At 33.3% G+C, this 24,539-nt stretch overlaps 1 protein-coding gene across 1 annotated transcript; it reads left to right on the top strand.

The window, feature by feature from the left end:
• Window positions 1–2,182: 2,182 nt before the first annotated feature.
• On the top strand, window positions 2,183–12,865 carry LOC120343110 (angiotensin-converting enzyme-like). Its single transcript, XM_039412222.2, has 15 exons — window positions 2,183–2,668; window positions 3,021–3,101; window positions 5,708–5,838; window positions 6,102–6,244; window positions 6,498–6,629; window positions 6,986–7,092; window positions 7,704–7,892; window positions 8,795–8,947; window positions 9,399–9,513; window positions 9,870–9,981; window positions 10,192–10,318; window positions 10,935–11,079; window positions 11,535–11,633; window positions 12,041–12,163; window positions 12,346–12,865. Exons 1-15 carry the CDS (start codon window positions 2,284–2,286, stop codon window positions 12,509–12,511), a joined length of 2,208 nt encoding a protein of 735 aa, XP_039268156.2. The 5' UTR covers window positions 2,183–2,283; the 3' UTR covers window positions 12,512–12,865.
• The last annotated feature ends 11,674 nt before the right edge of the window (window positions 12,866–24,539 follow it).

Genomic DNA, 24,539 nt, shown 5'->3' with positions numbered 1-24,539 from the left:
CAAGATTGATATATTTGATCATATTTAGCATCGGAAGATTGTTGCAAATTTGGCGTTTGATACAGTCGAAAAAAGGTAACATTTCTTTCATTACTTGGTATCGTAGATAAAACCCATTTACTTTCACTTTTCTCATAATAGATGCGAATAAGGTACATGAGGGTGTAATGTGATAAATACCAATAATTGGTGTCGCGAAGATTTTTTCCATAATTCTTCATACCAATGCAAAAACTGATATTTGATCATATATGACTTGGATGCCTTTGAAACAAATTGTATTATGTGCAGATAGTTTAACTTGCCATATGCTTTGTCGCTGTCGAATGAAAAGTTAATTACTTATTATAATATTCTTCAAAGAAGGTCATAGGTTATCGTCGTCTGTGTGTAAAACTAAATGAAAAAAAATTTGAACCGTGATTTTGTCTTGAACATTTGGAGTAGAATTTCAGTTTGTATCGAAGGTGCTAAAAATACCATGGGGATATCAAAACTATATGCAAGCTTTTTCATTTATGTTATCAAAAGCGTACAAAACTAATATCTAGTATCGATATGGTGACGTATGCCCTTGATGTCACAATGCAAAAGGTTATTTATGTGTACGTTGCGACCTAAATAATATTTGGTAAACCAACAGTATATATATATATAAAATTCAACGAGCTCTCTTCATAATACCCTGACCAAATAGTGATGAATCAATTCTCGCCTGTCGGTTGGTTAAATAACTTGATGTGTCAAGTTTCCAATAAAATAGCTACTTTTAAACAAAGCCTAACCTTATCTTGATTAAAATGCACTCATGTTATACAATTCTATAAACAAAAGATTGATTCATTATTAATATATTTTATGTATTGTAATACGTTACTGCTGATGGATTACCGCTATGAATACTTTCATCTATAATAAATTATTCATGTTCTTATGTGAGAGTCAACGATTTAAGATTGACAAATTAATCGTACACGAGACTAGGACGTGAGCCTAGCATGTCGTTAGAAAAAATTGTCTGGCATTTCTAAGCCGTGTACTGGAGAAAGGGTTGACACCATTTTTGTACTATTAACCGCAGTTTGATTCTTTTTAAAATTAGCTCTGCGACATAAAGAGGACACAATGACCGCGCCCGTTGTTTATCACAAACCCAATAAATAACTCATCGAGGAGGATCGCAATGGGTTTTGTCTGCTGGAATGAGTAGTAGTTTCAATTTTTTTCTGATCCAGTGAATTTATTTTTATTCAATGGAGGGAAGGTGCGGATTAATGCAGAAATTTTCAAAGATTGGTCGAAAACTTTTAGAGAAAAGCGACACCGAATGTCGCTTTACCAAATTTCTCAACAACAAATGTCATTCTGATCGCAACAACGTTTTAGCAAAACAATTCATGTGCACTATGTCGCCGGATGAGAACAGAAGGGGCCTAAGTCACATTTTTGGAAAATTGACTTTTTTCAATATTTCGAGGTTTTGAGCCATGCTCTACAAGGTGGTGGTCTTGAAATCCTGAATTTCTCAATAATAAAAATTTTAGCTGGACTTAGGCCTAAAATATTTAAGAACAGAATGGGCCTAAGTCCAGCTAAAATTTTTATTATTGAGAAATTCAGGATTTCAAGACCACCACCTTGTAGAGCATGGCTCAAAACCCCAAAATATTGAAAAAAGATAGTCCTCAGTTCCAATATGATGGGCATGAACATCAGAAATGAAATGTCCGAAACTTACATCCCTAAAAATTTGTTCAGTGCAACTTAGGCCTAAGTCACCTTGTTTTACCTTGCATCCCATACAAAAAATTTCAGAAGTTGTTGAGAACAGAATGGGCCAAAGTTTCTTATGGGGGTAAAAAAGCAAGAAGGAATTGAAGCTGAAGTGCCAAAAAATATTGATTACAATAATATTCTCATCCACATTAAAATAACCAGAGCTCAGGACTTTACTCAGTGTGAATATCTAGAAATTCGAAAATAAAAAAATTCCAAATTGTTTTTTGCGTTTTTCTCAAAACTCAAAATTGTGACCTAGGCCTGTTCTGTTCTCATCCGGCGATGTGTTCAATAAGAGAAAATACGTCTTGTTGTAACTCATTTTTCGCAAGTTATGGAAGACACTTTTTTTTCGTTCGTCGTCTGTTTTTTGAGTATATTGTCTCAAAAGTTTATTTTTATAATCTTTAAAGCTATAACATATTCAATATATAAATATATCGTGTACAACATTGTAAAATTAAGACTTGAGAGTCGAAGAACTTCAGAGAGCTTGTGGATGAGATGGTAGAATGGAGAAGTGGTAATCACAGTCGAAAAGACGAATATCGCAACGGGGGGAAGACCATGCTGAAACTGTATGTATTGGCGGTGTTGATAGCATTTTTCTGCAGTTTGGTAAGCGCGGAACGCTTCAGAGATGGGTTTGAAGCCGATGAAGCAGACCTGGAAAGGCAGGATGTATTGAAAAGTTTCATTGACAGCCAACGAAGTTATCAAAACGACGATTTTCAAAGGTCAGAATCAGATGAGCTTCTTGATTGGCTCCGAGATTCAATCATGGAAGACCAAAACAGTCACGCAAAGCAAGACGGCAAATACGACAACACGGAAAGATTTAAAGAACATGATCACCCAGCTGAAGAGTCGGAAGAAGAAATGTTTTCCGGTAAGCGACAGTTTTTATATACTGAAAATGCTGGAAAAATATTCATAAAAATGGGGAAATCGTTCAATTCTAAAAAGCGAGAGTAATATCGCAAATATAACCGATTTGCGACTATATTTCGGTACACGATGCACAACAAAATTTCTAATGATTTGATTCAATGTCACTGAATAAAATATTGCTATCATATATATACAATTCTTCGAACTATCGAACATTTCGAGTTGACGCAATATTTTATTTCAACTTATAATATAGGAATATACATTGCTTATTATGGTAACTATATTAACTTTTTATAACATAAATGTTTTAAATAGTATTATCGTTATGCTCATTATAATTTTTACAGATTCCGACGAAAGCTTACTGGATCAAATTTTGGCTCACTTTGAAATCGACATTGTGGATAATATAGATAGAAAAAAGTCCAGTGAGTAAAAAGTCCAATGGAATTTTTACGATTTGTTATTAACAATACTATACAGTTGTATACAAACTGAACATATATGTACACATATGAAGCAAATATATAATACTATACATATATTAAAAATATGCAAGAACTGACGCTCATCCCAGTAAAGAATAACCATTGTTTTTTGAGTAGTGCTGGAATATTCGTATCAATTGAATAATTTTTCAATTTGAATGTTGTGGACATAGTCAAGTTTCGAAAATACGTCAGAAAATTTTTAAATGTGTAATTTATTCATATGAGTAATTTCGAGAGTCAACAAAACGAATGCAGATCTATACATTATAGATAGAAGCAGCAGTTTATTTCCGATAATCAATAAAACACCAAAAAAGAAAATTATTTGTCACAGTCCTGGCTTTACTCGTATGTAAAAGATACCGGTCTTGAAACAATCCGACACCGATAATATAGAATTACAAACAGATGATCTATTACTCTCAGTCGTCGAGATACTCATCGCCGTCGCAAAACTATATGAAATCGCATGTTTATTCTAGTTCACACATATTTTATGTTGGGGGTAGATTATAACGAATGATTGTAATTTCCCACCAGAATTATACAAGCTTACAAAAAATTGTATAATTTTTGCATGATAAAGTTTTTTGGCCAATATGTATCTTGAAATGATAATGCGACTCATTTATTTCATTTTCGATCGTAAAAAGTTTTTTTGTCAGAAGCCAGACAGCCAGTACTTATCAAGCTGGGTTACCCTACTTATTTGTTTTAAATTTTAATGAGAATGATCTTTGTTACAACAATATAGATTACAAGTTCGTTGGATGCATTTTGTAATATGAGATTTAACGAAGAAAAAAATTTTGATTTTGATTTCAGTGTGGATGTATTTGACTAAACGTATTGCGTGCGAAAATTTATTGAAATTATACCTTCGCAGTAAATAGAGAAAATTCGTTTAACACTTGAACTTCTGTTAGTGTATGATTGTATCAAAACCTTTCAGTAATCTAGAAAGACTTGTACAACAGTTATGTTCTAGAACAGGGTGGTCCAAACCCAGGCCCGCGGGCCACATGTGGCCCGCCGCTTCATTATCTGTGGCCCGCGTCACATTCGGAGAGTAATCAAAAAATCGCATTTCGTGTTGTTTCGTCATAAAATTATTCAAAAAAATCTTTTGACATACTGTCATCACTAATGTCACTGAATTAAATAGTGTTAAGGCTAGCTGAGGCAACTAGCGAAATTGAAATTTGAATGATGTGCTTGGCAGTCTGAATTGTTATCTGGCTATCTAACTTTTTGGTCGGGAATATATGCTAACAATATAGGAATCAGAGAAAACTAAATATTGAATGCGGATTCTATTAGCCTAGAATGGCTATGCCTGATAATTATGTTTGCACAATAAAAGTGTTTGTTTTGTATTGCACTGTTTACCTATTCTTGGCACTATTGTGGCCCGCGAACAATGCAAAAATAATTTTGTGGCCGAGGAGCCGACAACCTTGGACCACCTTGTTCTAGAATATGTTCCAAATGGCCTGGATTTTGTTTTTCAGGGCAATTGGCAATTGAGCTTTGCATTTTATGCATTGTGCGGTATAGTTTATTCAATGATTAATTATTAAAAATACAGTAACGAAAAAAACTACTAGTCGTGATTACTGTCTATGTTTCTGTGCGTAAGCATATGTTTGTTGTAAAAATTAAATATGAAGCACATTCATAGAATCTAAACACCAACACGCATATTTTATTTTATGAATTTTATTCGGGCAATATCAAATCTTATTATTATTTTTATATCAATATTGACGTAGGTTTTACCACTCCAGTTGTTGCCTGCAGCTTCAATTAAAATAGTGCCTTTGCTTTCAGATAATATATAATGATATTGCGCATATCAAGCATATATGCATATTTTAGATTTCACCTAGTTTTGCTTCATAACAATCCGCAAATTTCATTAAATATAGGAAAATAACAAATTTTCTGCTCCGTTTATTTGTGAAATCAGTTTAAATTCCAATGGTTTCTTCCGTCCAATTTAATTAAATTATTCGGCGTTAAATTAAAACTGTTCGTCATACATGGGCCTCGAATGAATGGAATGTCCTAAAGTGAGCCATGCTTGGCTTACACTTATTAGGATCTGCTATTCGTCTTGTAGTTTTGGCGATGAAAAATAAAGATGGACGCCCTCTAGGACGATATACATTAATAATACATGAATTTCGACGAATGGAAAATTCTCAATTTTGCATAATGCTAATCTATTTTTCCAACAACAAACGCTTCACGTAAACCAAAAACATATAATTGTTAATTAAAGAATAGCGGGGAACCAGTAATTCATCAAACTCCATTTAATATATATAATGTTTTAGATAGAAATTGGATTACATCACGAATCAAACACTGTGACGCAGATAGTACAAAAATGAATAGATTCGGGTCGGGTGTAATTTGGGTCGGTTTTAATAATACTACAATGTTGCACACATTTGTGTTTACTTAAATACTTTGTCAGAAAAATTACGACTGCGTGAGAATTATTTGTACGGAACTTTTATTTTGATTATTCATTTTAGACGCGGCCGAGGTTTCCAAGTTTTTGAAAACGTATCAGAAAGAGCTCAGTGAATGGAGAAAAAAAAGTGGGTTAACGGAGTGGATTAAAGAAACAAACCTAACTTCTTATAATATTGAAATTGCTAAGAAGGTAAGCAATGAATTGTATTACATGATTAGTTTTATATAGATTCTGGAGACGGTGTCATAAATGACGATATTCATAAAAAGAAAATGATTTCATGAGGTTTTCTGTATTTTTGCATTCAGATATTCATCATATCATCTAGTGGAAATAACCATTTATATGCGCATGTCAAAACAGTGAGGCAGCAAATACCGTTTTGTACTCACTGACAATGGTAGTTTAATATATATATAGCAAAATTTAATTTTTTTTAAACATTGTTTCAGTCGTCTTTGGAAATGTCGGCTTGGGCGAAGAAGCGTAGATTAGAAGCCGATAAATTTAGTACAAATGGTTTAAATTACGAACAAAAAAGAATGTTGCGATTTGTGACTGATACAGATGCCTTGATGGAACCCTATTTGAATAAGTAAGTCTTGCAATTTTGAAAAATAAAATTGATCTATTTTGGAATCTATAGAATTTTCAATATTACTCTTCGTTTGAATTAGTTAATTTTATATTATTTTCTTACATGTCATTTCTCAAAATTGCACTCTTGCTCATTCTACAAATTTATTTCTCCAATTTTGTAACAATCACCTATACTTATGCCATTTTGTTTGTAAAACATTATCTAATTCAGAAAGAACTTTTTTACAAAAACTAATATTTATTTTTAGAAAAGAAGTGAATCTTGAAAGCAAAATAAGTGAAATATACAGCAAAGCGGAAGTTTGTAACAGTACGTCTGGGAAGTGTTACCATTTTGAACCTGGACTTATCAAACTTATGGAAACTTCTCGCGATTATGAGTAAGTATATTTCATGCAATAAACTAACAACAGAACTGGCGTCGTTGGTGTCTCCGGGATAAGTGTTATACTGTATATGGCGATATTAAAATGCCACCGAGACGTTTGACTCGGATTTGTAAATTTTCCAATCGTTACAAATGGACTGTTTGTAAAATCTACGACGATTCCTAAAAAATTCTATATGAAGTTTGTGACTAAAAGACTCGTCTAAATTTGAATCACCTTCGAGACCTGGGGCTCTATAATTAAATCAATAGGTTGTTCATAGGCTCAAACAGCTCAGTTTATAACTTGAGCCAAGCCCGGTGTCAGATGGCTCAACAAATGATATTTCTCATTATTTATTTTTTCAGTGAGCTTCGTTGGGCATGGAAGGGATGGCGTGACGCTATTGGTCCCAAGATTAGGAAAGATTGGATCGCGGCAATGGAGGTATCGAACAAAGGAGCACGAGAACATGGTATGATAATGTGGCCACAGGGGATTTGGTTTTGGCAATTTTAAATGTTGAAGCGGTCATGGTTGACGTATTCATTTTTTTGTGACGAACTATTTGATTTAGAAATTTGCGAATCGATAACATAACTAAAACTCGATTTCTGATCGAGCGAGGGTTTTATTTTTGAATGTGTTATTTTTTTTTATATTACAAAAAAAATATCAATTTGTGATAACATCATAGGAATCTGGTAGCAAACGATAGATAGCTCATGGATAAGAAATAACTTAACACATAGTATACTGTTCATGCACACTTTGACGTTTTTTATTGAACGCGGAGATTTCTTGATTTCTTCCCCCCAAAAAACGGAAAACGGTTCATATCAATTCGACTAATCACTTTCTAATTTTTAGTGCTTAGATATGAACGAAGTCATTTTTAGTTAATTTTGATTCTTCACCTCAAATTTTGCTGTTTTTTACAATTCGCACACTCAATTTCATAAGATATCGGTGAATTTTTTTTTCAGCATTTAGCTAAAATTTTGCTCACATTGCGGTGGCCATATATATTAGTCATTCGGCCTATATGTCCATATTATCGAGCGTTGATATTTTTTCCAACTTCAGGATACCACGATGTTGGGGAATATCGAAGACATCAGTATGAAGACCCAGATTTTGAAAAAGATATCGATGATTTATGGAAAAAGCTGGAACCAATTTACAAAGAAGTTCATGCTTATGTAAGATACAAACTTCACCAGAAATACGGAGATCGGGTTGCTTTGGACAAACCAATACCTGCACATCTTTTAGGTGGGAATTCATACATTCAAATACCATTAGAATTGCAATAAATAATTCACATTTCATGTTACTAATGTAATGACTTTCTAAATGATCTCACAATGTTTCGACAAGAAACGTAACAACGTGAAACTGAATTTTAGCGTAACAGACCGCTGTGTTTTATCGTGTGAAAATCTTCAGGCATTGAGAAGTAACGTTGTAACAAGGTCCCAAGTGTATTTTGTACCGCTGCAAAGATTTAGGATTGTAGTCTTATGAATCCAAAATGACGGGAGATATGTTGTTTCATATACATTGGCATTCATATGACATGACATATTTTAAGCACTCATGAATATTTATAATGGCAAAGTACGATTCGAAAACTTTACTGATTGTCAAGTCGAAACTACCATTAAGATGATTTGACCGTTAAATAAAACGTCAATTGGTTGCTTCTCATTGCTCAACATGATAAAAAAGATAAGTTTTATAATATCAACCATAAAATGTTCTGTAACATCATAATTATTTGGGCTTTTTCAATGCGAATATATATTCAAGCGTTAAACTATTGAATCAGTTCCAACAACCAGTGGAGTAAGAAACGTAGTACTTGTATAGAGAAAGAATAATAGAGCTAAACTGCGAAAAAATGGAAAAGGCTCAGGCCAGAGTCATGTAGGGTGAGGTGCTATTGTTTCGGTAGTTGGGATTCCATCGAAATCGCACCAACGTAAACAACGCTCTCCTTCCGGATTTCCAGTAATTGACTATTCAATTCATTTGATATGCTGCCGCTGTTCGGGGTTTTTGTACGAGGTTTGGAACCCCCGTTCCTACAAGCTAGATTATCCCAGTTGGTAATTAACGTAACATAGACAACGTAACAGTGAAACTGATAAATTAGAAAAACTTCATTCATACAGGTGATATGTGGGCAATGAAATGGGATGGTATTTTCGATATTTTATCCCCATTTGCGGATGTTGAACCATTTGACGTTACAAAAGAAATGAAAGATAAAAATATGACTGTTATGGACATGTTCCACCTGGCAGATCATTTTTACCGTTCACTTGGTAAGTTTATGTTTATAGTGCGACAAAGAGTTACATGAAAAATATTTTAGATAATATTACTTGATATTAAATAGTCATACGATTACAATAACACTGTTTTACAGTGTTTATCATTGAATAGAGTGGGATCTGAAATGATTTTTTTGCCCTGTAATCGTTGCCTGTAGATGCCAATAAAAACTTTTCATATTGAGTTTTTGTACACCTACCTCTAACAGATGGGTGGAGATTCCACTTGAACTTTAGTGAGTTGCAAACATTACTGAATAAACGACATATGTATTTTAAAATATTTAGACCTTAGATTAAGTAATTGAAGGCGGCAAACGAACTTATCCCTCTTCACCAGCGCCCCAACAATAAATTGTTGTTTGTTTTTAATTAGTCTTTTTCAAAGTACACAAAACAAGTATATATATTCTTCAGAAATAAAGCTCAAAGTTTGTTTCAGGGTTACCTAAAATGACGCCAGAATTTTGGAAGAACAGTATGTTTACCAGACCGAAAGATAACAGGTCTGTTGTGTGTTACGCATCTGCTCACAATCTGGAGCGAGATGACGTCAGGTCTGTATCTAGAAATTAGACGAACGTGTGGACGATTTTCATTTATGCTAATTGAGTGTTGATATAAATATCAGTCATGCAATAAGTCATTACACTGATATAAATTACATATGGACAACTATGAATGGATTAATAATCGATAGTTAGTAGTACTATCGGAATAAAGTACTGTTCATGAATAAGAACTTTTACTGCAGAATTCGAACACAAATTTATTTCCATTTATAACATGATTTACAGGTAAATAACAGTTTTCTAAGTGATTGAAGAATCTATCAACAACAGTCTTAAATTAAAAAAAACAATAGGTTAAAATTACTTCAAACTATATGATTGATTATTATTTGTATTTCTAGGATAAAAATGTGCGCCACGGTATCGGGAGAATATTTATACGTTGTTCATCATGAGATGGGACATTGCCAATATTATCTGGCATATAATAGACATCAGCCATCATTATTCCAGGTAGGAATCACACAATTCATATACGGTACTATCGCCATATGATATATTACTTCTGTGATAGGGGGATTCTGTTCTCTACCGGTAACCAATTCTTTTAATGAAATAATCACGTATGCCGTATGCGAAAGATAAAATTATGTTTCTGTGAGTTGTAATAACCGACAAAATCAATGTAATTTGAGAAACAAGCCTTCAATTCTTTTTTTAAAGTCCGGAGCAAACCATGGTTTTCACGAAGCGATTGGCGATACCGCTGCATTATCAGTGATTTCACCAACCCATTTGGAAAAACTGAAACTCTTAAAATACAGTACGGGAACGGCATTAGAGCGGAAAAGTAAGTTATATGAACTGCAGCCTGCCCACTAATGTCATGTTGATTATAATTATACTATTACCACCCACTACTATTTGATCCACACACAAACATGGCAGCTATCCAGTGAATTAGTGACAATTATACAAATAAATATAAGAACATTTCGAATCCTAGATTTGCAGAAGAATAACAAAAACAGCAAAGCTGGAGTGATGTACTGAGGAAGATAAATTGGTGCAATACCGCTTTCACGTGGCCCGCCAAGTGGTCATGGTCCAATAAGATTATTCGGTTCCATATTTGAACCCACGTACATTTGAACCCACGACAATTGCACCTGCATACTATTGCACCTATGGAATCTTTTTGTTTTGTTTTACGGATATTTTAACCCATACTAACCCTGACCCATGGGTTTTTGCACTCGCATATAGATTGAACCCGCGGATATACACATGGGTTCAAATGTACGTGGGTTCAAATGTACGGTCACCAGATTATTCATATAGCGGATTCAAGCAATGCTTGTGTTAACCACATTATACCTCAAATAGATTTTGAATATAGAAACTCTTCAAATATAGAATATTTCATTTTTTCAATATTTTACTTTCCGCTTAAATTTCTCATTTAGAACGTGATATCAATTTCTTAATGAAAAAAGCTCTTGGAAAACTCGTTTTTTACCCATTTGCTTTGACAATGGCAAAATGGTATTGGAATGTTTACAGTGGAAAGATAAAACAAGAAAATATTAATGACGCGTGGTGGCAGTATAGGTAAGATAAATCCCTAATTTTGTTAGCCTTTGTTGCCCAGGTCAAAATACGTTATACTATCCATACTCACCCACTTTTTAATAGTTCCGAATCGTTCTAATCTGTAGTAGCTATGCCTGTGCGTAACTACTTATTGGACACGAAATGGACCTACGGATCATTGTGTTAAATTGTTGTCGTTGTTATCATTCTTCTTCTTAATGTTGTTGTGAAAAAAATCGCCACGACCCATACCCTGCCTATTGTATTGATTTTCAAGTTTTCACAAGTCGTATCACAAGACAGACTTGCAGTAATTTTCACCTACAATGATAAGGAGCAGTTCAAAAATTGAAATTTACAACTGTGCCGTCTCAGCATTGGTTTATAACACTTTATCTAATGTTAATCAATTTTCAGGAATCAATACCAAGGTTTGATTTATAACATTTTATCAAATTTTAATCAATTTTCAGAAAACAATACCAAGGGTTAGTGCCACCCGTTGATCGGACTGAGCAAGATTTTGATCCGGGATGCAAATATCATATAGCAAACTTTGTACCTTATGTTAGGTAAGGTAACAACGAAGATAAAAACATTGATAGAGAATCTTACATCTATTCACAATTTCTGTGTATTTATGAAACGATAACATGATTTTTGAACCAATATTTGACTGTCGGACTGTCTTCGATTTATTCAGAAAGCAATACAGCTCATCAATTATAATTTTTTAACTTCTAGCCTACTATAGATTTGCCTAACGGTAGTTAATAAAATAGGTAATATATGGTCTTATAGCAATATAACATGATTGTATGACTATCTCCATAATAGTTGTGACAAATAATTAATCATAATTTTAAACACGCATCATTGAATGTGCTCATAGACGAATTAGGCCTACATTTAAATTCACAAACATTGATTTGTAGGATTAAGTGTTTTATTTAACTATTTAATTTACTTTATTTTATAGGTATTTTGTGAGTCATGTGTTGCAATTCCAATTTTTCGAAGCTCTCTGTGATCTTGCTAAATTCAAAGGTCCTTTGTTCAAATGTGATTTCGCGGGATCTTTGGCCGCAGGAGAAAAATTCAGGTAAGCTTCATTTTATAATAGATGTGTCTCATTTAAGATTTCAACTATCACAAAGGAGCACAACATGATAGAAAATTCTTTTACAGATCTGTTGAGAATTCTATTAATTTGTGGAATACTTTTCAAAACTCTGGATATTCGGTATCAGTTTCCATTAACAAAATATAAACTTTCATTCATAGGAAAATGCTTGAAATGGGTGACAGCAAGCCGTGGCCTCAAGCTTTAAAAGAGTTGACAGGAACTACAAAGATGAGTGTCGATTCTGTCGAGAAATATTTCCATCCTTTGATCACGTGGTTAAAAGCAGAAAACAAGCGACTCAACAACAAGATCGGCTGGGATTAATGACACCATCATTTATTACCTAATTTCGTATTTGGAATTGTACTTTACCGGGGAAAACAGTGTCATGATATACAAATCAATTTAATCAAGCTTGATTTATAAATATGTAATGTATATTAATCATATACCGCAATATTACATAACTTGCCAACAAAAACAATATTTTCTGATTTCAAATTTAATATAATCTGCATCGGCATTTGCTGAGATAATTTAGCTGAGATTTTAACTTAACATGTATACTTCCTTGTTTTTCCTTTAACGTTTGCATACGGTTCTTCAGTTGTGCTGTGTTTTTTTTCCGATTTGGGATTTGTGCAATTGTCGGAAGATTAATAAAAAAGTTTTGACTAATATCACTTCTCGTTGTATTGAGCTGCCAGATCAGAATAAATCGCATTGTAAGTTGTGTACCCATATCTGCATTAATGTCATTCAAATATATATCACTCTATTACTCTATCTCAGTGAAATAACTTCAGTAGATCATCTGGGTATGTCAACAACTTTGTTTCATTTACACCAAATCTCACTATATATAGTACAGGAATTGAACTCTTTAAATAGAGTATTCATATCGTATTTGCAAATGTATTTATTACTAACTTACAACGTCTCAGCCAAACTTCGTTTGATGTAACAAATATCAACAAAAGAAATTAGAAAACGTTCCATTGAAAAACTTTATTTGTCGAGGAAGATGTAGAAAGAAAAATTCATTATTACAGTAGTGTATATAACGTAGATTCAATTATTTTCAAGCTTTACATTTATTTATCCAGTACTTCTAATATTTTTGAATTAACATCCACATTCTAAAAACATAATTTAAAACGCAGAGTGAATGAGATAAGACACAAATTTTAATTACATACGTGTTGCAGCAGTAACCTATGCCCCAGAAATCTCTTCATCTTACCATTCGATTGCATTGAATCAAAATTACACGAAAGTTAATTGTCAAAACTACACCTGGGAATTAAAAATAGGCAGCAAAACACATTCAGAAGAAATATGAAAAACTAATAGCGGTATAAACCTTTCGTTTATTTTTAATTACTGAAAATTCAGAATCGATTGTTGGTCCTTTAGTTGCGGAAAAATTCACGACAACAATATCAACAATCCAACAACAATTTAGCAATACGATACATCAGGTCCACTTCATATCCAATTCTAATTATCAAAGTTGTGTTGCAGCTTTTAGAATATTCGACAAAAATTCAAGGAGCTAATAATTTTAACAGTTTAGCTAAAACTTCAAACTGAACAATTCTAATCCTGTCAATATTATTCACTCCCTGTTCTAGTTAAGTTTCCACCCGCGCGTTCAAGTTAAGTTAAAATGCAATATATGACAATGCGTCACTTGGTGTCCCTATTGATACGTTATTATCATTGCAAACAAATTTGATAAAATGGTGAATGAGGCAATGAATTCTAACTCAACTGCATTGAGCGACCTCAGTTTTGAAGAATTTCAATACAGTGACGTATGGTTGACAGACGTCTTCCGACTTCAGGCAAGAGTTCAACAGTTGCTTGCAATTGAGGTTTGTGGTCGCTAAATCGGAAGGAATCTTTGTTCCCCTGGGTCATTATTTGCTTGTATCAATAAACTGACGCACTGTCGAGTTAGACCTAATTGCAGCCGGCTGAATTAATATATATATATAAACACAGCAGAATATTCCAATTTTTTTATTGTTAATTTTCTCAAAAAAAAAATTCTGGGCAAATGTTTAAAAATGAACACGAAAAGTTCTTTTGAAATGTATTTTTCCACAAAATATGCCATCTGTCGTATGCGATGAAATATCTAATCTGATTTATCACAAAATACTCAAACTATGTTTAGTACCTACGTTTTGGCAACGATTATCCGGACAATTACAGCGAAATTTAAAAAAGAACAAGCAAACAAAAATTTTCACAACATGCATAGTTTGAACTTGATCAGTTTTTTCGTAAGATTATATTATCCTTCAGATCAACATATTTTAAGAAGAATTTGAAACTTAAATAGTATATTTATATATATATATATATATAATATTCTACAATCGTGCTTGGAATCAAGATTATCTGATCGGACATAGAGGCGAGAACAAAATGTCACAGCATTACTATTTTACGCAAAATATCCATGGATGGAAAGAAGGGTCGACATTAAGTAAACGCGAACAAACAAAAGGCATTGTTACCACTGTGGAGATTGTTATGACGCACGCGCATCTCTCGTGTATTTGATTTGTAGTAGACTATGTTTTGTATGACATCTAAACAATAGAGATTTCTAAATATAAAATAAAGCAAGATATGTTATACGTAACAGTATATCTCTACTATTGTGGCTAAAACTGGAATACAATATTGTATTAGTATTACATTATATCTGAAAATGTACACAGAGCTAAAACTATACATCACTGAGCATTATTTCCACTCACACCTATAGTTATTTATGACCAATGCTGGAATAATTTTACTATTTATTATTGTGGGGGTATTGTGATATTGTAACAAGATACCCTATATGACGCCCATGTGAATGGAAAATTATCTTAGTCGCGTGCGACAAATTCGCTTTCAATTCGACGACTAAAACTCCCATCTTTCACAAATAAAGAACCAATCAAGGAAATTTGATGTTTGAATTGAATACGATAAGAAAGTTGTTTTGAAAAGTGAATCGCATTCGTTCACTATACAATTGTGTATGTCTTTTATTAATGGCAACAGGGTCGGGTCGGTGAACCATTGAATTTAAATAAGTAACCGTCCACTATTAACATTTTGCAAGGAATTCCCGAGTGAAATTGTTTTCCCTGCAAAGTATGCGTTAAACAGCTGATTATTAACAACTAAAAGAGATTGCGAGTTTCATAATCAGTTAATTTCAATTTATTTTTCATTTCTTTCACTTTGACATTTGCGGTATTTAAAGTGGCAATTTAAATCACTTGAAATTGTTTTCCAGACGCTAATCAGTGTTTTTCAAACCTTGAAACAACCTGTTACTAACTTACTATTTGCCAAGTGTAATCATCACATGGGGTGGACCAATCATCTGATTGACCAACTACCCAGAGGCATAAATTAGCTATATTCAAGTGTTTGTTAATAATATCGGTTTAATAATTAGTAACAGTCTACATGCCTCAATTTGCTGAAAATTGGATTTTAATTAATAGGTTAAAAGACAAAATTATGTAGGCGAACAATTATTTGTTGACTTAAACGTATTAATTACGATTAAAGTTTTATCAACGAAAAGTTTCTTTTTTCATGATCAAAATATCACAGAGGAATGGTGCAACAAAACAATGAGGAACACTTGACAGATGTGGGTTGGTTTTTTAGTGTGGCTTGGTCAAAAGATGCATGAATTGTCTCAATGGTGGCCTCTCGCCGTATACTTTTTATTTATTTTGAGGGGTAACGGGGGTGTTTTTTTCAGCGGGGGCTCCTATACTGCATTTAAGTTCAGGAAAATTCTTATATCATTGGTTCTAAAATAAATTATTGACTAAACAGGTAACTAAATAAGGACAATATATATGGAAATACGACATTAAGGAAGATTTTACAAACTTGACTACTGCGATATTTATTCTTCGACTTTATTGTTTTAAATAATATTGTCTGGAATCCGCAAAGTTCGTTGTTTTGCCCCGCAGTTTGATGTTGTTCTGCCTGGATTTTTTGTCGGCGAATTTCGGCGGGAGAATGCCCACAGAACGGCGTATTCTTATGGTACCGATAATTTTGTGGTCTATGTTCGTGAGCTCTCTCTCGTTCATTTCATCTTCGTAAAGCGAGCATTGAATTCAGGAATTTAACAAATGATGTAATGACTTCAGGAGCTCGATACCACTTAATCTGATTTACTCAAACGTCAATGATGGCGACCGCCGAAGGTTACATAAAAAGTCACTAAGAGTACTTCGACCAAATAATATTATTTGGATGAAAATGGTTCCTTGATGTTTTTCGTATTTTAGTTGCAGGATTTTTTCGGATTTTCGGATTAGCTATGCGATGCGAATCTTTTCTAATTTTTTAATGCTTTTTGATAATAGAATAACATTGCTTTATTCTAACGAAATCTAGCATATATAGCGACGAAGCGCCAAAGTGAGTTGAACTTGTGCGTAAGTGATTCAGTTGCCCTATTTTTATGTTTGATTTTCCCTTGAACTTATGGGTTTGTTAATCACTTCTTGGAAATTGCTTGTTAAACATATAAGAATCGATGTACCAAAATGAATTTTGATTCCAGATATAATTTAGTATGAATTTTGACACGTGACCTAAAATGACACAGCAGAATTCACAACATTATAAGTACTAATAACCTTACTTGGTTCACAGTATATTCCATATGAACCGTATATGGTTCATGTTTCAAAATGATCGGACCGATTGTCGTATCTAAGGGTAAAAATAATTCAGATTAGTAGATCGTTCTTGATCAAAGATGACGGTGCAGTGGATGAAGGTTTTGCATTCAATTACTGCTGATACTGAATTAGGCCTTTGTACAAATTTCTGAATTGAGGCCAATAAGTAAAGTGATTTGAATGAAGGCATTTAGTCCACCGCGGTATGTATTGATTATTTGATGCTATTTCTAGCACAAGCTCATCGCATTCATAAATTAATTACCTCGTTTTTATATCATTCAATCTCGTGAAACGAAAATCCGTAACATTATAATAAATCACGCAAAGGTCATAAGATATTTGGTATAGATGAGGTGAAATTCCAGCGTCATCAAAATTCATCTATTTATTACTCAATGACGGTAATTTTAAGTATGGGAACGGCTTTTTTTTTCATACTTCGTGGGATTAAAGCAAATCGTATTGATATTCGGTTTCTGCTCAGGGTCTATGCCGTAACAACGTTGTTAGAGTTTTTTTTTGGTATTGGGGCATCCTATGAAATTGACTAGCACTGCAAACAAAAAAAATTTTTTTCGCTTTCATAACTCTTCTGAACCGGTTTTTTAAAACGCCGTTGACAAATATTATACTATTGCAAATCGCCAATATGGCAGCATGGAATACTGTGAAGGATGACTCTGTAATTCGTATTTTTTGTATGTATTTTGAATGTATTTTTTAAATTTATTTGCTGTTGCTGTATATAGTTGGATTAACGATATAAATCGAGATTCGCGGAAAAACTGCTGGTTCACGAAAATAGTCTTTATTTAACAAAATGCAACAACGCTTTTCCAATGCCACTCATTTTGTTCCGTATGAATCGCAACATTCAGGCCGGCACTGTATTAATTTACAGCTGATTGTGGCTCATTTAGACCTTTTGATTTTGGAAGGGTCATAATTTTAAAAAAATTATTGCCATTTTTTAGATTAATTTAAAATAGAAATATATGAATTGCGTGTTGATCTTTTGAATTGTTTGTTTAGTCAGTTAACAATGTTGAAACGACAAAATCGTTTCCTCTTTGTGGAGCCTCTTGCCTGCTTTCTGTAAACGTTCATTTTCGCTGAGAGATAATAAGTTATTTTTGTGAATGAAAGCTCTTCGTCATGGCCGAGCACTCACAAAGGCGGGAATATAATAAAGAAATAAGTAGAGCGAGACGAGTACATTGTCGAGCGAGTAAATACTGTTACACAAAGATAAAAAGAATAATCCAAAGCAGTGGCTACTCAGTGCACGTAACGATCGAAGGCCGTCGTATTCATACTTTCTCGTTTGTGAATAGCAGACAACGTTTATTTTATTGAAAATTTTATCTGAAAAAGAGAGAAACAAAAACGAGCCAAATTCATAAAATGTGGACGAGGTATCGCAGAGCGATTGTGCGATACGAACGCACTGTGAATCATCAGTGCACATTGCCGAAGGGCGTAAATGCGGTACTCTCGAATGATAGACAGGCAAGGTCGGTTATTACTTTACTTTTATTATTTGATTTCACTTTTATTGTTTGGTACCTTTCGGAAACACTTTACACGGTTCCTTGTTTAGCAAGATTGCGATTATCGCGCTCGTGTCGGAAGCGTTGGATTTGGGATATCGATCATTTTAGGCTTCTGACTTATTTATTATTCATCAGGCTAGCATTCGAAAGCGCTATGCAAGCGCACGTGATCTAAAAGACCGTCTAGAAAAATGATTTGAATAATAATGTTTAAAAATAATATAATTGATTGATAAGGTTAGAGTGATATAGGCATCTCTGTCGACTTAATGCTAAACGACTGGAATAGACTGTTGTACGTTATCACAAAATTCCAATAGTTTAGAATTTAGATAGATCATGTTCTTACCGTTTTGTGACTATACTGTTATGAATAGGCCGTTAGCCAAATTTGCGATTCAGCTTTCCTGTATCCTGTTTATTATAGTGCGTTTGAACGCATAATATAGTTGAAGTTTGTTTGTTTCAAGTACAATCAGATTAATTTTGTTGCCAAAGAAACAGCAGTGAATCGGTTGGAATATGAAAAAGTAAATGTTTGAAGGGGAAAAGATATATCTCCATCACCTTTCGACGGTGTCAAGTATCATATCGTGAGTTCACATCTTTCAGTTCTAATGTGAAGTAAAATGAAGTGGACAGTGTCACTCAATCCGATAAGATCAGCGTGTGTATATATAATAGATTGTCAACTACCGGTAGTCGATTTCGTTTAAAATTGCGTTAAAATGGCGAACTTTGACAGTTTCCATTAATAATTAAAGACGAAATAGAATTTTAAAACAATCCTTATATTTGCATAAATACTAATAATGATAGTTGTCACATGTTAGATCTATACTTTTTCATATAAAAATTAAACCACTTTAAACAATCGTCCATTTATCGATTGGAATTTGCCTACAAATCGAATTTACTTTATGACTATTTATCTATCTTCGTAAATATCTTGTTTCAATTGACGTCATTTTAAATAATTTATTTTACCTCGTAAACTATTCATTAGGTTATGGCAGCTATTACATAAAAAAATGAAGTTGTGCATACTACCCTTTAATGAATAGTAGCGATCGCAATAGTCATACCCGTCAAACTGCATTTACGACAAAGTAAAGTATTCGAAAATCAGAATTTTAGATAGAGCTCGATTAAACATTAGCATTGAATTATGAAACTGCTCTTCTTGCCCTGTACTGTGTATACATGAAATAATATATTCCCGTCAAAATTTATGTGCTACATCAGGAAACTTTATTTAGGCATTTAAACAATATTAAGGAATTGTATATATATATTATTGAATTTAAATGCACCAACTTGAATATGCTTTAACAGTTGTTGAATGCCTAACTAAGTGCATTTTTATCCGAAGTATTTTCGAATTAGGATACATTATTTATTCTCATAATCAACACTTAACACCGTCTGCATTGGTAGGTTAATTATATTTCACACTAATGATTCGGATATGGGCATGTTTATGAAGAGCCAAATTAAAAACAGCAAAACTATGAGTGCTGAATAAATGAACATTTTTACATTCAACATAAGACCAACACGCGACGTAATAGGTAGAATAGGTAGCGCGCCTTTAATATATTCTTCTATTACGTTCCTGTGTAGAAGAACCCATACACCTGTTGCTCTGTATTTTTATGAAGCATGTTGAACAACAAATGTGTTAAAATCTACTTATTCACTATCCGATTAGGTCTACATTATCTACGTTCTTGACGTAAGATGACCCCTTCGCGGTTGCTAATCGGTCTAATAGCGGATTTTGGTTGGATAATATGGTTTTATACGACGACACTTTTATCGTGTGAAATTAGACTAGTAAGAAGGATCGCATAACGATTGCCCAATGCATACCATTGAATACAGAAAAGACTCAGGAAGTGAAAAGATTCAAGTAATACCGTTATATAGACAGCATTTCGCAAAATCAAGTTAGGTTGTGTTTATCCGTTTAGAGGCAATTTCAAGGTGAATTATAGTGTTTTTAACCTAGTAAGACAACGTTCTTTTTGCAGTTTTAACACAATTCCAGGATTAGAAGAAGACAATTGTTTTATCTATTTATAAAATGAATATCTTCCGTTTTTTTGCGTAGAACTTACATCGAGACTAACGGCGCCGTTTATCTAGAAATATTGAGATTAGATCTAGGAAACAATGACAATTGTCAACATTATTGGCTCACTGAACTTAAATCATAAATCTATTGCTTGAGATTTTACCTGTTTTCATTATTTATCAAATAATGACCAACCTCAGATACGATACTTCGTTTTTGATTATTGAAGATGTTAAAAATCGTGTCAGAGGAAATGCGTCTGGAATAGTCATGTCTGATGCGTGGGATGGATCAAACGGAATATATCGTAGAAACAGGTATTCAAGCTATATCTTAAGTATATATCTAGCCCGTCCAAACGTGAAATATGTATTCTTAGCGATATTGCAGACATTTCACACCTGTAATGATGAAGTTTCAATATGTGTTTCTTGATAATATTCTTCACGCTGTCTCGCGTCAGGTAAGCCGATATCTTCACGAATTCTTCCGTAAAACGTGAAACAAAATATATAAGAAACAACGAAGTCATTCTATTTGCCAAACTTGAATGTAAATTTTAAATATCTTACGATACCTCTTCGGTAACATTTTTTCTTGCGACGCTTAGACTTCTCCAGTTGAATCATTATTTCACACTGTTTTGGTGCGCAAACACAATTTCATTTCGAAAGAAATTAAGGAAATCGTTGCCTTTGCAATTGATTTTACTCGACTGATATATTCAGATCATATTTTTTTTTAGTATTGAAAACTGAAAAAAAAACGTTATATTTCATTGACCGTTTAAATTTTGGAATTGTAAGCCAAAAAACACAGACGTCACTTATGTAGATTTATTTGACGCGTTCGGACCTTCAATATCGTTACATCTCTTACGTTTTTACGTTTTTTGCTCTTTAGTTTAGCGAGGGTTGACATTTGCATGCAACGAATGAATGCCATATTGGCGATAATTTTTGTATCAAACGTCACAGATTTGCATAGTTCATATGGACCTGTGAATTTATATATAAGAAATGTATTGCCAACATATGTTTGGTTCATAAATGTCCGATTACAATTCAAAGCTGCATGTAGGTTCATCTTACAGGGAGTTGTAACTGAATTTATAGTTTTGCAGATATGCCGCGTGCTTCGTATTTCCGTTTATTATTTGAATGTTATCAGAAGAGAAATTGCTTCTTAATTTTTTTTTTGCGAAATATGTACTCAAGTTTTGACATTTTGTGTGTAAATGACAATATGTTGGCTGGAATTTCGTGACGAAAAATTAAAATTTGCATTTTCCATTTGTTTTTGTTATAAACTTCTAAATATCATTTGCGTTTTATAAAAACGTGAGCTACTCTTTTGCCCAATTTTTGTCTACCTGAATGGGCGTAACGGTAAAGAATCCATATCTTTTCACACGTACAAAAATACTGCAAGACATAGAAATCATCATTTTTGTAGCGGCCTAGGGCCGTTTTGCACATTAATATGATTTATTTTTAGTTGTTTCATATTAGAAACGAACTTATATTTATAATGAACCTGATGACGTCCCGTTTTCCTAGAATAGTTGCAGATTCCATGCTCTTTTAAAAATCTATACAATCGGATGTCACGTTTTCCGACTTGGTGTATTGTAAAATTGCCAGCGTTCTATCATTCTATCGGCAGACTTTCGCGTCATTTTCAATTCTATTTTGACATTATAAGTGATTATTAGAAATTGTGAGTTGGGCATTTCATATTTGGTTTTGTTTAAACGACAGACTTAGCTACGCGGCCTTTATGGTTAATTGAATGATTCCGATTCTTTTGTTCCGAGGTCGTAAAGTAACGTACGATTAAATAGAAATTAATTGAAGGCTGTTTGATAGCGAAAAGCAAACAACATTTATTATCGTGTGGGACAACATTAATGCGTGGGAAATGATTAATTACTTTTTCTCAGACTCATTAAAAATCAACAGATCTGCATTAAAGTGAATTACCCAACACGATACCGTATGTATGCTTAGCTGCAAAATAAAACAATATTTTGTGCTGGAAAAAGTAACAGTATAATCGCGATTCGATTGAAAACATATTTCATTACCGTGAATCTGAAGATTTTCCTCAATTGTACTTTTCCAGTTTATCAGTGACTACTTACTAATTTTTTTCCATGTCTCTATTATTGGTTTCTTTTGTTACTCAGTTCCATTATTCGCACGTTCAAATGTGTTTATTTTATTTACCTATTGTGTACTCAATTAGTGCATACTAGTCAAAGATGTATTGTAGACAATTAATTTTGTATTTTTGTCACTCCTTATTCATCTGGGAATTATTGTGCTTTACTATCCGACAAAATCCTATCAATTTGGCACGTCGTTCACAAAAGTCAGCGCTCATTACCCAATCTTTACGATTGAATGGTTGCGCTAATCTAATGAAAAACTTCCGTCGTATTATATTCACTCCGTTGAATTCCAAACCACTGAAAAATTTGTGAATGAGAAATCGTCTGACCGTAACGAAATGATTTTCTCTTGAACAAATAGTAGAATGAAAATTTGCATTTTTGAATATATTGTGGTAATGAGACTTATTAAATTCCCGAAAATCACACAGCACGGGAATTGCATAATCGCGAATATCACCAGAATAATTCACCGATTGGTAACTCTGTTGCATAATTGTTAGCGATTGGATGAAACGAATTCATTAGTGAACGTAGAGGATATAGATCGCTCATCATTTGTATAATTTAAATAGGACGTAAAAAGAATCAGTCAATAAGCTACCATTCTTCAACGAGTGTGGTCATTTGCACAGGATAATCTTCTTGTACGTAAGTAAAAATCCTATGTAATTGCAGAATACGTAGCTTCGATTTTTTTTCGCTGCATGCCAAATACAGTTGACTGCATGTCGAACCATTATTTAGTTGTCATTTTTGAATCAATATTATATCAAACTTTTATATTTTTCGTAAATTTTCTCATTTGCAATGAAAGCGGTTAGTCCTGTCCTCGGCTTAAACTGGCTTCGCCCAAGAACAACTATATTTGGGCCCAAGACAAAATCCCCCAATTTGTCTCAAGGGAAAATAGGAAATCAACTCTCTGTTGACTTACGTCTTTCATTGATTTCAAACGCTTCATCCAAAATGGCGAGTGTGAGTTGGTGCTCCACATATCAAATTGTCTATGTTTCGCCTAAAACCCGTAAAAAGTTGTTCGATATAAAATATATATTTGGCGAAGTTATTGTAAAAACTTGTCATGGTTATAAGATACACGTATAACAATTTTAGTACATTTGCATGACAACAATGACTTAGAATTTTAAAATGTAAAGTTAGACTTGATCATAATCTGGAATTTGACTTTCGACATTCGCAATGTCTTGAATTTTAATAATAACCTAGTGCTATCCATTCCAAGTTAACAAACGTTAGATGTTTGTGTTGTTATTCGGCGAAATTCCATGCTATTCGCTACAAATGCGCCAGGTTGAATTACTGCAAAATGCTGAAAATATTTTCCTATTTTTATTATCTCGTAGATGATTTTTCTAAGAATTTCACGCCCAATAAATTATCATCTTTCTAAATTATTATTTTTGGTTTAAAACTTGTTTTGTGAACATAAATTCGGATGATAAATTTGCCAAACCCGTTTCTGCATATTTATTTTATATTCTTAGTTTCCAACGTGCACGTTGTATACGTCAGTAACACACGGAACATTGCGTATGTTGTGCGGTACATCTTTGTTTGTCTATATTATTTTTTTCATAAATTTTGCACCGTAAATCGCAATGCATTCTGGGAGATAAATGAACGATTCACCTAGTTAGCACTTCTCAGTAACCCAATGCACTGTCACGAAAGCTCAATGATTTGAGAATTTTTTTTATAAATTAGATATATTTATCGTAGTTATGTTCTTTTATATTACGCTATGCAATTATTAATTCAACCAAATATGAGAATGCATATTTATCGATTCATTGCA

This window comes from Styela clava, chromosome 3 (genome assembly GCF_964204865.1).
Source record: "Styela clava chromosome 3, kaStyClav1.hap1.2, whole genome shotgun sequence".
Classification (NCBI taxonomy): Eukaryota; Metazoa; Chordata; class Ascidiacea; order Stolidobranchia; family Styelidae; genus Styela; species Styela clava.
The sequence above is the reverse complement of the archived record's forward strand: the minus strand, read 5'-3'. Positions and strand labels throughout refer to the sequence as shown.

What these genes read in the sequence shown, in the direction of transcription:
- LOC120343110 (XM_039412222.2), top strand. Translation starts at nt 2,284, where the DNA reads ATGGTAGAATGGAGAAGTGGTAATCACAGTCGAAAAGACGAATATCGC. An exon ending in CTGGAGCGAGATGACGTCAG is followed by an intron (nt 9,514 to 9,869) that starts GTCTGTATCTAG and finishes TTGTATTTCTAG; the next exon opens with GATAAAAATGTGCGCCACGG. An exon ending in ATCAGCCATCATTATTCCAG is followed by an intron (nt 9,982 to 10,191) that starts GTAGGAATCACA and finishes CTTTTTTTAAAG; the next exon opens with TCCGGAGCAAACCATGGTTT.